The sequence below is a fragment of the Pholis gunnellus genome (assembly GCF_910591455.1).
Source record: "Pholis gunnellus genome assembly, chromosome: 14".
Classification (NCBI taxonomy): domain Eukaryota; kingdom Metazoa; phylum Chordata; class Actinopteri; order Perciformes; family Pholidae; genus Pholis; species Pholis gunnellus.
Genome location: NC_136541.1, coordinates 19,971,859 through 19,985,591, shown reverse-complemented (window position 1 = coordinate 19,985,591; position 13,733 = coordinate 19,971,859). Strand labels below are relative to the sequence as shown.

Sequence of the window (13,733 nt, the reverse complement as noted above, 5' to 3'; positions counted from 1 at the left end):
TATAGGACCAGCATGCACCGGGGTGGGCTTATAGTTTTTACCAGCACAGGAGAGACGGTACGACAGGAGTTTTCTGTGTTCTTTTTGTTTGTTTGCTTTACTAAATAAATAAGAAAATCGGAATCCTGCATGGACAATCTACTCCCTTCTGCCTGCGTAAAATACCGACCACGGTGCATCAGTGGCGTTTGATTATTGTTTGTTTTATTTTGATTTATTCGACAAATGGCCACTCCACTCTGTTTTGTGTAACTTGGATGTTGCACCTCAGTACAGGTTCTGGACAAGAATGAGTGGTGAGTGTCCATTGAAACTTGAGGTTACGTCAAGCTTTCTTTCTTGTAGTGAACATGAACGTCTCCTGTCTTTTCATGTTTAGAGGCCAAAGTTACAGTGAAGCGCTTCATTTGATCAGGCGGTGAGCAAGTGAATTACGTGAGAATATTTGTCCAAGGGTCAAGTTCGATGACATGCAGCCTGAGCAAATAAATTGCCTCTGCAACGCAACTTAAAGAACACTACAGACTGTTTTATGCCACCTTCCTGTTGCCATGTAATGTCCATCTTATGTTGGTTCTGATTCACCAAGCTGCTCATAAATAGCTCCATACACTGCTTTCAAGCTATCATCTATCTCTTTGGTCATCCTGATTTATTTCCAATTTCTCCTTGAACCCTCACCCTGCTGTGTCATCACTTCATATGACATTTGCTCTACAGGTTGAATGAGTTGCCTTTTTCCACCACTGCCTTTGTCCTGAGTGGTTGGATCCGCACCCTGTCCTCTCTATGCAGTCCTCGGCAGTAGATAATCTCATCTCAATTCTGTCGGCTTGCTGTTGGTCTTCAGTAGCAGAAGAGTTTGGGTTCGCCTCCCCATGAGCATCATTGCTGGGCTGCTGTCTGTACTCTGAAGTGGAGTGTTCCTGTGGTCCAGCAGGGCCAAATACGGGTCGTTGCCTGCTCATTCAGCTTTTTGCCATCAGCCTTTTGGCTGCTTTCACTGCTGCTTCCTCTATTCCATTGCTCTACGGGTATCCTGGTGAGATGTTTTTTGTGTCTGGAGTCTAATGTCCTGCTGAAAACCCTGCACTCCTCAGGTCTTTATCTTCTCCAAGGCAACTTTGGTGTCTCATATGGTCTCAGAGTCTCCTTTCGCTGCTTTACTCCTTTGCACTGCACTGTTCCATGTATGTTTTGGGACTTGCAGTTCTGCATCTAGGTCCATGGCTCTTTGAATCACCTGTAGTCTCTCACTGCACCATGATGATTGAGTCAACTTCCATCTCAGCTGAGCCTCTGTCCCCGTGGCCGGTGAGATAGGCTCTGGTCACCATGTCGGTGTTTCCCAGGGCAGTATCTGAGTTTAATCTCAAACCCTTGAAAAAAAGTTATAAAAAAGTCATAGTAAAGTGTCGAAAAACATCACCAACGGAATCTTGGAAAAGTCATAAATAATGTATGGTATATGTAAAGAAAGTCATAAATAAGTCGTAGTATAGTATGTCAAAAGAAGTCAGAAAAAGTGATAGTATATTGAAAACAATTCTTTGTATTTAATATTGAAAAAAGTCAGTATAGTATGTCAGACAAAGCAAAACAGTGTGGTATGTCGCAAACAATTGTATTTAATGTCAAAAGTCATTCTAGTATGTCGAAAAAATGCCATAAAACACCAACATAGTATGTTAAAAACAACACATTGCATTTAATATTAAAATAAGTCATGGTACAGTATTTCGAATAAAAATATCATATAGTTTGTCGAAAAAACTTTTAAAAAGTAAAAATATAGAAAACATAAAAAGTCATGGTATAGTATCATGAAAAAGGTCAAGGAATAGTATGATGAAAAAAGTAACTGTATAGTATGTTGCATGAAGTGATGAAAAAGTACAAGTAAAAAGTAATCATACTAAAGTATGACGGAAAGTCATAATATAGCATGTCGAAAAAGTCAGAACAAAGTCGTGATAAGTTATAATATATATCAAATTTGCATTCAGATATCCAAACCTTAACAAAGACTGTTGTTTTTGCAGTAGCTTTATTTCGTAGGCACAGATGTATGTGATGTAAATTCTACTGTTTGTGTCCGTTTCTTCTTTTCTCACCAGATGAGTGCAGAGCTTTCTGTTCAGGACCAGAACTGAGGACGGATCACTACAGACACAAATTTCACAGGATCTGTTGTTCAACTTATCCTTCCTGTCATGTATTAATATCGGAGCAATAGGAGCTACGGTTATGGTGGTTTTGAGGATTTGTTTGAGAGGCGTTTCCCTGCTTTTTCTCCATGAACAGGCTGCAGGTGCACAGGTGATTCTGATTGAGCTAATTAGTGAACAGAGGCTCACAGACTCACATACACACATGACTTAGAGATATACGTGATGCAGCTCAGCCAATCAAATATGGGTATTCTGACAAGTTTCCTGATTCCAGTGAGATGTACACACACCATGACACAAGTGGGTGAGACGAAGAAAAACTAGGCAGAGCAGGACAATAGGTGGGTAAGTTGTAAATGATAAAACACAGGTCAATCTCCAAGCTCCGAGTAAATTAGTGAACACAGACACACATCACTTATAGATATCGAGGGAAACATTGTCAGTCCCACCCTTTCAAAATAAAAACCCCGTAAATTAACTGTATCACAACAAGAAGCTCAGAATATGGATCGTACAGAAATGATGGGAGTGTCAGTTTCCTGAGAGGAGACAGAATCAGAATTTATGAAACACAAACAGAGGTTATTAAATGACAAGCTTCATCTCAAAATTCCAGTTAGAATTCATTCTGTGGGGCTTTTATTTTGAAATGGGAGGGAGGTTCTCTAAAAATATCAAAACCTCAATGACTGTATGATAGCGAGAGAAGAGAGAGACAGACAGTTAGATGGACAGAGTGAGTGAGTGAGAGAGACGGACAGGAGGTCTAACTGATCTCCCCTGAATATCTCTAAGTGATGTGTTTTCACCAATTTGCTCACTCACTAACACTTGTCCGTGGGAGATATTTGCCTATACAAGTCTAACCATTCCTAGGTCAATCTCTCTGGCAATTTTTCTAATTTAGAGAACGATTTAAGTTTTAACATTTACAGCTTACCCAACTATTGTCCTGCTCTGCCGACTCTTTCCTCGTCTCGCCCATTTGTGTCATGGTGTGTGTACATCTCACTGGAATCAGGAAACTTGTCAGATGCATCAATAATATCTCTAAGTCATGTGTGTCTATGAATCTCCGTTCACTAATTAGCTCAATCAGAATCACCTGTGCGCCTGCAGTGTGTTCATGGAGAAAACGCAGGGAAACGCCTCTTAAACAAATCCTCAAAACCACCATAACCGTAGCTCCTATTAGTCCGATATGAATACATGAGAGGAATGATGAGTTGAAGAGCAGGTCATGTGAAAAACGTTACTGGAGCAACAGAGCCTCTCCCAGCTGTTAGCAGACTGTTGTGCTAGCAGGCGAGTGAGCTGTACCCAGCTTGCAGTTCGGCGGTATAATTTTATAAATGTAAAATTATTAGTGTTACAAATTGTTTGTGTCACAGACTGTTGTGTCGTGGTGATTTGCTCTGTTAAACAGCGTTAGTTGTGGGTTGTTAATTGTTATAAAGTTATGACCATGACTAGGGGTCCCTCTCAATACACAGAAGAAAACTAGCTCCAAAGCTAATGCCTTAAGCGTCAAACAATATTTTTAGCTGGCTGTTGAAGACAAACAGCACTTGATCCAGCTTGCTATGTGAAAAGTTCACATGTACAAGAAATTGAATCCGTGATACAAGATTAAATCCAAGAGTATGGATCTAAAATGCCAAAAAGAGAGAAGCAATATCTCAATCGAACCTCAACGATACAACCGCTAACATCGGCGTGTGTAGCTACATATTGCATATTGCGACGTCTTCAGGCAGTAGAAGCCTCACTGTCAAAATTTCTTGCGAAATTTTCGAGTTATTCATTATTAATCATGAACATGTTTCACCAAATCTTCAAAATAACACTTTTATAAATAAATACATGTAAACGTCACATTGTGTCTCATCAGTGAGACATGCATGTGATCCAAGTTGCTGCTGCGTCATTACATCTTTGTGAAGTGAGCTGATCTTTATCTCTTTAGATGGTTAGTTAGCATCATCTAGTGGACAGAGAGGAGAACTACATCACCTCACCTGTGATTTGTCTGATTGGCTCGCTGTGAGGACGTGTTATAAAGGAAAGGAAGGACTCAGTGACAACTTGATTTGATTTAAGAAAGCATAATACTCATTACAATAACCGTCTCCAACACTCAACAACACAACATGAATCAGCTACAGGTGAGGGAGAGGAGTGAGGAAATACAAACACCTCTGATAGGCTGACATCTACCACCTGTTGGACAGGTTTTGATGTCACACTGGTTTTATTTTAGACTTGGACTCTGAAGTGATGAGGGTGTGACGGCGTCCTCAGATCAAATGGACACAGACACCAGGACTGACAGGAGGACATGAGCAGCTTCTTCTCTCCAGTGTTTCCTCCACGTGAAGGTGGAACGTGTCTGTAAACTGACCTGAAGTGAGTTCAGCAGGTGAGAATCTTACCAGAGGAATCTGTACATGTTTGATCACCAGGATCACTTTGATCTCTTTGTGTTGTTTCTCTGTTTAACTGACGGTAGAAATGGTTCTTGATGCTGATTGGCTGATCATTTATTTTTTCTTTCAGGTGGAAATATTGTCGATAGTCTTTATTTAAGTTAAAAGACTGATTTGATAATGATTTGCATGTATTAGAAAAAGCGCCAACGCCTAGAACCAACTTGAGTTTGACTCACTCATGAAATATCCGTCAGAACGGGTTTGACAGCTTTTGTACAGTGTTTGTGTTCAGTGATGTGAGTCTTGTCGTGATGAATTAATGCATGTTGTTGTGTTTGTGTGAAGGTGTGGACTCTGCTATGAGTCAGTGTGAGGACAGAGAGGAGGGAGTCCCTCCCTCTAAAACCGCTCTGTGTGGGGAACATGACAGCCAGACCAAAGCTCAGAGGTGAGATGAGGATCTCCAGCTGTCCAGGACACATCACTCCACCATCATTGTTCACCCTCTAAGCTCTGTGTGTGTTGTGTTGAACAGACCAGACTCTTCTGAACATGGACCTGGACCCAGCTGTGTGTCCATTAAGAGTGAAGCGTCCGTTGACCTTCCTTTTGTTTTTAAAAGAAAACTTCCTTCAGAGACTCAGTGAGTTAAGATATTGTACATCACACTGTCTGCGAGTGTTCATTCTAGCTGATGAACACTCACACATACATTATGTATGTAGTAGCACATGTGTATTATTAATGACAACATGTAGCCTTAAAATCACTCCGTCTGTTCAAGGAAGGTTTACAGGATTGAAGTTTATCTGTCTTCACAGTCTGTTGCTGGTTGTTTACAGCAGCCTACATTTTCCATCTTTGGGAAGAATGTGAACTGGCTCTTTTAAAGTTCTTTATTCTTCTTTCAATCAGGTTCAAGAAGCAGAACTCAGACTCTCCTGAACCCAGCTGTGTGAGCTTGAAGAGCAAACGGTCTATAAGTCCCCCTCCTGATTTGAAAGAAGCTCAGCTGATAACAGAAAGGAGCTTCATAAGGTATGGAAAGCATCTGTGATACTTTCACTCCTGCACGCTTAGGATGGTTGTGAACATGATCAGAGGCCGCTCTCACTCCAAATCACTTTTAGTCCTCTTTCTTCAGGAAAAAGGCTGTGTAGTACTAAAGTTACAGTGAGGAACGTTTAACTGGTCCTGAACCAGTCTCAGTGTAGTCCTGATCCTCTATCAGACCCCCATCAGTAAAGAGACCATCAGAGAGAAGATGGTCTGTTTCTATAGAGTTATTCTTAATGCTCGTCATCGGAGCCACCGGGTCAGATTCTGGTGAAACCAGATGAAATCATGCAGGTTCACCAGAACCTCCTTCAGCTCAGACTCCAGCAGAGACCGGTCCACCATGGACAGACCCAGATCCTCCAGCAGAGACCGGTCCACCGTGGACAGACCCAGATCCTCCAGCAGAGACCGGTCCACTGTGGACAGACCCAGATACGGCTTCACCCGCAGCCTTTGACCTGCGGTCGGAGCTCCGGAGGGAGGAGGAGAGCTCAGCTCCCGGCAGCAGCAGCGTCTCCTCCTCCTCCTCCTCCTCCTCCTCCTCCTCCTCCTCCTCCTCCTCCAGGAGCAGAGCTTCTCCTCTCTGGGAATCAACACCGACACCACGCTGCTGGAGACCCAGGACGTATTGCTGGACCCACTGGAGGGAAGGGAGAACCAGAACCAGGACTGAGAGGGGCAGACTGTCAGACCTGCTGCAGTAACATTAGGTTTTCTAAAGCAGTGGTTCTCAACCTTTTTTCAGTGATGTACCTCCTGTGAAATATTTTTTCAGCCAAGTACCCCCTAACCAGCACAAAGCATTTTTGGTTGAAAAAAAGATCATCAGTGTCTGATTTATTAAACTGTCAACACTGAAGATTGCATTGTTTAGGATAATGAAAGTTTATGAACTTACACTTATATTTTATTGAATATTTAATAAAGAACTATTTTTCAAGGATTGTTGAATGGATGCTAATTTTAAATATATATTTTGTAAATCTCACGTACCCCCTGGAGTGCCTTCACGTACCCCCATTTGAGAACCACTGTTCTAAAGGAACTCTGGTGCTCAGAAACACGACCACTTTAGTCCACAGGGACCAACAGAAACAACACAAAGTCAAAGGTCCTTGTAGTAACTTTAAGAGTAGAACTGCTTTTTTCTGTAACAGCATCCTGAAGCAATCAGGGCTCTTAACTCCTCCTCATCAGTTCAGTCTATGAACTTAACTTAAACTGTGTCCTTTAGTGGGTCTCTGAATGCATCAAACGCTTGTGTTTTGTATTTGTATTGTTTGTCACCTTTTGTCTTCCCCGAGCAAACACCAAGACAAATTACACAAATTATTGAATCGTAAACTAAAAGAAACGCTTTTCTGGAATTTCCTGTGAAGGTTTTTGCTGAACATGTGCACTTATCAGAACTGTTTCTATCAGTGTCGACCAGCAGAGAGCAGACTCTGAACCCAGCTGTGTGTCCACGAAGAGTGACCGGTCCAGTCCTGTCCCTCGGGGGTTCCTACATGGACATCAGTCCGATAAACAAGGGTAAACTTTTCAACCCAAAGAAAAATGTTCTCTTATTTCATATGAGGAATTTACTTCTGTCTCTCCGTGAGGAATCATCTATACAGACACATTTTTAAGAAGTTTAAAAGAATGCCTCCCTCTATGTAAGTCTTTATTTTTCTGGTTTCTCATAATATGACACGGAACTACTTTGTCGTCATTAAGCCTAAACCCTTTTTCTCTACAGACTTCAGAGATCAGAGGTTCCCAGTAGTCGGCATGTCCAGAAGCCTCAAGCAGACTCTGATTCAGTGTTTGAGGTGTGTACATTTGAACTCTGACCTGTGTAAACTGTCCACCTGTAACAGTAGATGCAGCTCAAGAATTGTCTTTATTCTTGTTCTATCAATTCATAAATACAACAAACTATAGTTTTTGTATATATAATATAACTATATATACAACTTTATAAGCTTTGATATCAAATAGCTTTTGCGGCTCCAGACGGATTTCATTTGATGGAAAATAGGATAAAATGGCTCTTTGGACAGTAAAGGTTGCCGACCCCTGAACTAAGAAGACGCACACTGCAATTAAAACCTATTTTACGGTGAACCATAGACAAGACAAGACAAGCTAGGGTCAAATAGCAGCATCCAACACATGACAGGACAACAGTATGAGGACACATTAGACCATGAAGCAGTGTATGAGATTGCGTTAGACCATGATGCATTAAACGTGACCCACTTACCAGAGTACGACGGATAGAGGGAATTAGCAGAAAGCTATGAATAGTAGTTATCTAGAAGAACGCGATGAATAACAAATGAATAAAAAAGTAGAATACATCAACAGGAGGACATCTTGCAACGCAATCACGGCGCTACGACGCCAAATCAGGCCAGGCTGTAAAGTATGGTGGTCCAATGGGTCATTCCCCACTTCTTACCCACATACTCCTGCCGGCCTTGCTCGGACTGCACACATCTTCGAACTCTGCCTTTTTTTGTGTGATCCTACTATACACTTTAAAAGATTTGTGACTTAATCTATTGTGACACTTTTAGCGGGACAAATCTGCCGTCAGACAGACAAGCAAACTGTCACAAGGTGAAAACAATACCAGCCGCACACTGAGGCGAAATATAATAGAATATAACATTTTAAAAAATAACTACACTCGTTGATTTGAATGATTGTGACCAGAAAGACGTGAATGTAATGTCGAGCTCAGCTATGACCAGAAAATCAAGTTATCAGAGAGGACAGTGACCAGCAACGTAGCTGTGAAGCAAAAACTCCACCACCAGTTATATGCATGTGTATATAAAATCTGAGCAAGGCACATACACAGAGCGAGCACTTTCCCTGCCACGTGAATTATTGCGATGATGACTTGAGTGCCCGCTAACTGCATGATACTATCACATGAATCATGAAGAGGAATGCTCACACTGAGGAATACTGATGACTGATTTAGGCATGAGAGTGAGGCGTTTGTGTTTCGGTTGCTGGCCCCAGACACGAGAGCTTCTGCGGTCAGATATCTCACACGATGCAGATTATATCAAATCTGGAGTAGAGGGAAGCCGGAGTCTGAGAACCACTGACCGTGATTTCTCTCAAAAGCCCATGAATAGACATGAGTCCCAACTTCAGAGTCAAAAGAAATATAATGGCAAAACATGGAAGAGTTTTTCCGCTATGCCAACTGAGCATGCTTGTTGTGGTTTGTGATGAGGTCAGCAATGACCAGGGTTTGAATGAGGCCGGCGTGATCTTTCTTATGGACTTCATGATCTGTGCTGCTATGGATAACTTCTGATGTCATGAATGGCCACGCCTTTTGGCATTAAGTACTCCCTTTGCTTGATTGCAAATTAAACCATAAACCATAAACATAATACAACTTCACAGTGTACTCAAGTTAAAAGTCTCAAACAACTTGTAATAAGGCGGCTAAACTAAGGTACGGATGAGAACCTTAAAAGTTATAAATTTTTTACCATGACAATTTCTGAAACTTTCACCGAAGTGAGCATGTAACACTGCAAACGCGGGATATTCTAATACCCTGAGGAAACAGAGGGGTTAAATACGCCCTGACTGCGTGTGTCTTTAATATCCCTGCTTCAAAAGAGCCTTATTGATACCTTTGTAGTAGAGGTAGGTTAATTGAGGCCCGCCAACAACTAAAAAAAACTATTGTCAAAGCAGCCTCACAATATTTATCTGAATGAGAAGACGGTCTAGGTGTGACACACTAATTCATGTGTTTACCTTGATCGATGAGCAGCTTGAAGTGAAATGAATGCGGTGCGCATGAGGCCGCTGCCACAAGGAGGCAGAAGTTTAAGGATGTTCGGCCCTGAGGCCTGTATGGACAGTTTGCTGGATTTAGCCAGAGACTGCATGCTGCCGATCAGGTTGTTACCTGCACAGAGTGACCCGCAGTAACCGCTGAGATTTCCAGGCAGGGACACGAGAGGAAGATGTTTTCTCCGCTGCTGATGAACTGACCTGACTGAACTTATGCTAGAGCTTCATATAAAGCTTCATCATTTCTTTTGTCTTCGTTTGTCTGGCAACATGAGGTGTCCAGTTTGTGTTGTGTTTTTTAGGTCTTGATGTGTTAAGTTAAAAAAAGTAAAGTACTCCCATGAGGAAGGAGTTATATTTGTTTTAGTTACCAAATCTAGATGAAAGATTAAAGTTAGAAACTGAAAGCTACAATGTCAAACTAGAAACATGTCAATGCTCTGAATCAACCACAACACACCAGTTAGCAATAGTCTTTCAGTCCATGACGGACATGTGTGATGTTATTTTCTGTTGGTTTACATTTAAATATGTTTCTGTTTCAGCTGCTTGAAGAAAACATTGTCACTTTTGTGAAGAACGAGTTAAGGAAGTTCCAAAAAGTTCTGAGTCCAGATTACCCACAATGCCCTGATAATGAGGAGGTGTTGGACGGTGACGAGGAAGAGCAAAAGAGGAGCAGCAGGGAGGCAATTCTGAAGATCACACTAAACTTCCTGAGGACAATGAAGCAGGAGGAGCTGGCTGACTGTCTGCAGAGCAGTAAGATGATTTTAAAAACTTTAAAATGAAATAGAAGACAACCATTCACTAATTCCATTCTATGATTTGTTTTAATTTCAGGAACTAGTCCTGTACTGTGGAAAAGTAAACTCAAATCTAACCTGAAGAAGAAGTTCAAGCGTGTGTTTGAGGGAATCGCTAAAGCAGGAAACAAAACCCTTCTGAATCAGATCTACACAGAGCTCTACATCACAGAGGGAGGGACTGCAGAGGTCAATGATGAACATGAGGTCAGACAGATTGAAGCAGCATCCAGCATACCTGACAGACCAGAAACAACCATCAGACAAGAAAACCTCTTTAAAGCCTCACCTGGAGGAGAGGAACCAATCAGAACAGTGATGACAAAGGGAGTGGCTGGCATTGGGAAAACAGTCTTAACACAGAAGTTCACTCTGGACTGGGCTGAAGGCAAAGCCAACCAGGACATACAGTTCATCTTTCCATTCACTTTCAGAGAGCTGAATGTGTTGAGAGAGAAAAAGTTCAGCTTGGTGGAACTTGTTCATCACTTCTTCAGTGAAACCAAAGAAGCAGGAATCTGCAGGTTTGAAGAGTTCCTGGTTCTGTTAATCTTTGACGGTCTGGATGAGTGTCGACTTCCTCTGGACTTCTACAACAATGAGATCCTGACTGATGTTACAGAGTCCACCTCAGTGGATGTGCTGCTGACAAACCTCTTCAGGGGAAAACTGCTTCCCTCTGCTCGCCTCTGGATAACCACACGACCTGCAGCAGCCAATCAGATCCCTCCTGAGTGTGTCGACATGGTGACAGAGGTCAGAGGGTTCACTGACTCACAGAAGGAGGAGTACTTCAGGAAGAGATTCAGTAATAAGGAGCAGGCCAGCAAGATCATCTCCCACATCAAGACCTCACGAAGCCTCCACATCATGTGCCACATCCCAGTCTTCTGCTGGATCACTGCTACAGTTCTAAAGAAGGTGTTGAAGACGAGAGAGGGAGGAGAGCTGCCCAAGACCCTGACTGAGCTGTACATCCACTTCCTGGTAGTTCAGTCCAAACGGAAGAAGATCAAGTATGATGGAGGCGCTGAGACAGATCCACACTGGAGTCCAGAGAGCAGGGAGATGACTGAGTCTCTGGGAAAACTGGCTTTTGATCAGCTGCAGAAAGGCAACCTGATCTTCTATGAATCTGACCTGACAGAGTGTGGCATTGATATCAGAACAGCCTCAGTGTACTCAGGAGTGTTCACACAGATCTTTAGGGAGGAGAGTGAACTGTACCAGGACAAGGTGTTCTGCTTCGTTCATCTGAGTGTTCAGGAGTTTCTGGCTGCTCTTCATGTCCATCTGACCTTCATCAACTCTGGTATCAACCTGATGGCAAAAAAACAACCAAGAACCCATTGGCCTAAAGTATTTAGAGCAAAACCTAAGCTAACACATCTCTACCCGAGTGCTGTGGACAAGGCCTTACAGAGTCCAAATGGACACCTTGACTTGTTCCTCCGCTTCCTCCTGGGTCTTTCACTGGAGACCAATCAGAAACTCCTACAAGGTCTGCTGACACAGACAGGAAGTAGCTCACAGACTAATCAGGAAACAGTCCAGTACATCAAGGAGAAGATCAGTGAGGATGTGTCTCCAGAGAAAAGCATCAATCTGTTCCACTGTCTGAATGAACTGAATGATGGTTCTCTAGTGGAGGAGATCCAACAGTCCCTGAGTTCAGGACGTCTCTCCACAGATAAACTGTCTCCTGCTCAGTGGTCAGCTCTGGTCTTCATCTTACTGTCATCACAAAAAGATCTGGACGAGTTTGACCTGAAAAAATACTCTGCTTCAGAGGAGGCTCTTCTGAGGCTGCTGCCAGTGGTCAAAGCCTCCAACAAAGCTCTGTAGGCAGATACACTACGGATACATAACCATTACGAAATATGTTTGATATTTGACTTTGATTCAACATTTTGTTTGTATTAATCCCTGTTCCTCCCCTAGACTGAGTGGATGTAACCTCTCACAGAGAAGCTGTGGAGCTCTGTCCTCAGTCCTCAGCTCACAGTCCTCTAGTCTGAAAGAGTTGGACCTGAGTAACAACAACCTGCAGGACTCAGGAGTGAAGCTGCTCTCTGCTGGACTGGCGAGTCCACACTGTACACTCGAAACTCTCAGGTCAGGATCAGATGATTTACTACAAAGATGATGAAGTGGTCTAAGTGTCGGATCTGCTAAGTTCATGGTGGTGTTACCAACATGTTACTGTGGGATAACAATGTCTACTAGTGTCTCTGCTAATATGCGTTTGGAAATAATGGTGTAAACTGAATGGTGAACTGGCCACTATCCTGCTCGGGATCAAAGTGTTGGATGGCTTGTCCAACCAACATGAACATCCTTCGGCCCACCTGCTTTCAGGGAACCAGGACGGTACCTTTTAACCCCTAGGCCTATTTTTAGTCCTCTGCTCGACAATTGTAACCCATACTAAAGAGACTACAATTCTGTAACTACAAGGTCTATTTTAAAAGGTTGATGCTTGAATAACACTAGGAATTGTGCGATTTGATGAGATGAGTAAATATTGTGTATATGTTACTGGTTAATAGTAGCTGAAGACTGAACACAGCAAACAGGGAAAATTCCCAGGTTCGCCTGAAGAAAAAGCACACATTTTTTTAATGAGGCCCTGGAAAACCCATACTAAAGCCTAAAAACATTCCTAATTCATAGCAAAGACGGTGCAGGTGCCACACAAAAAGGATTTGGTGTAAATAAAGTGAAGCAAACCCAATTTATAGCAGTTTGTATATGAAAAAACATGCCAAATTCTCATTTTCTAACCAGGATTTGCAGCTGTTCCATTGTATTTTTATATACTATATAACTATATATTTCACTATATTTCACTTTGTTTATCACTCATATTGTACAACCTATCAAAACAGAGCTGTTTGGCATCTGTTTGGCATCATTTTGAGGCATTTTGACCTCTCATATCTCTCCTCCATGCAATTTCCTCGTCTCTGTCTGTGTCTCTGGTGCCCTTGCTCAGCCTGTGGTGGGCGGATCTTGTCATGTAACCCCGCATTCGAACCGGGTGGTTATTTCAAACACACCAGTGTGTTCCATGAAGTGATTGACAGAATTTTCAGCCACTAAAAAGCCAAAACCGTGCCGCGCTCATGCCCCTAGTTTTTCTCCGTTTTCGCCCTGGAAACCACCTCAAGGTATGCTACGGTTCTAATGTTTTGACAGTGTGGTGTTGTGCTTTGTGTGGCTTCTTCGATGTAACTTTTGAACGGTTTCACGTAGAGAGACGTTTGGAAGCTATGGTTGGATTCAGTGTGCTGGTGCTGTTTGATATGCGGGGTGTCTGTGAAAGTGACGTAGGTCGCGCCTGGGATCGGTAACGGAGAACATAGCTCGTCTTCTCCTGGCGAAAAATAGGTCAAATTGTGGTAGTACTTGTAGTATCTTGTAGTACTTTGTGTATATATATGTTTTTG

At 42.5% G+C, this 13,733-nt stretch overlaps 1 protein-coding gene across 6 annotated transcripts in view; it reads left to right on the top strand.

Moving 5' to 3' along the window:
- Positions 1-4,247: 4,247 nt before the first annotated feature.
- The window catches only part of LOC306706362 (uncharacterized protein), a 31,626-nt gene continuing 22,140 nt past the window's right edge, over positions 4,248-13,733 (top strand). For 2 of the 6 annotated variants that reach the window (XM_079173416.1, XM_079173413.1), the window contains exons 1-9: positions 4,253-4,593; positions 4,949-5,051; positions 5,139-5,246; positions 5,519-5,641; positions 7,085-7,195; positions 7,404-7,476; positions 10,024-10,240; positions 10,322-12,125; positions 12,226-12,399. In XM_079173416.1, the coding sequence (XP_079029542.1) occupies positions 4,963-5,051; positions 5,139-5,246; positions 5,519-5,641; positions 7,085-7,195; positions 7,404-7,476; positions 10,024-10,240; positions 10,322-12,125; positions 12,226-12,399 (2,699 nt within the window). In that variant the 5' untranslated portion in view covers positions 4,253-4,593; positions 4,949-4,962. Of the gene's footprint in view, positions 4,594-4,948; positions 5,052-5,138; positions 5,247-5,518; positions 5,642-7,084; positions 7,196-7,403; positions 7,477-10,023; positions 10,241-10,321; positions 12,126-12,225; positions 12,400-13,733 lie in introns of all 6 variants that reach the window. The other 4 variants (XM_079173414.1, XM_079173418.1, XM_079173415.1 and 1 more) reach the window with 4 other exon arrangements.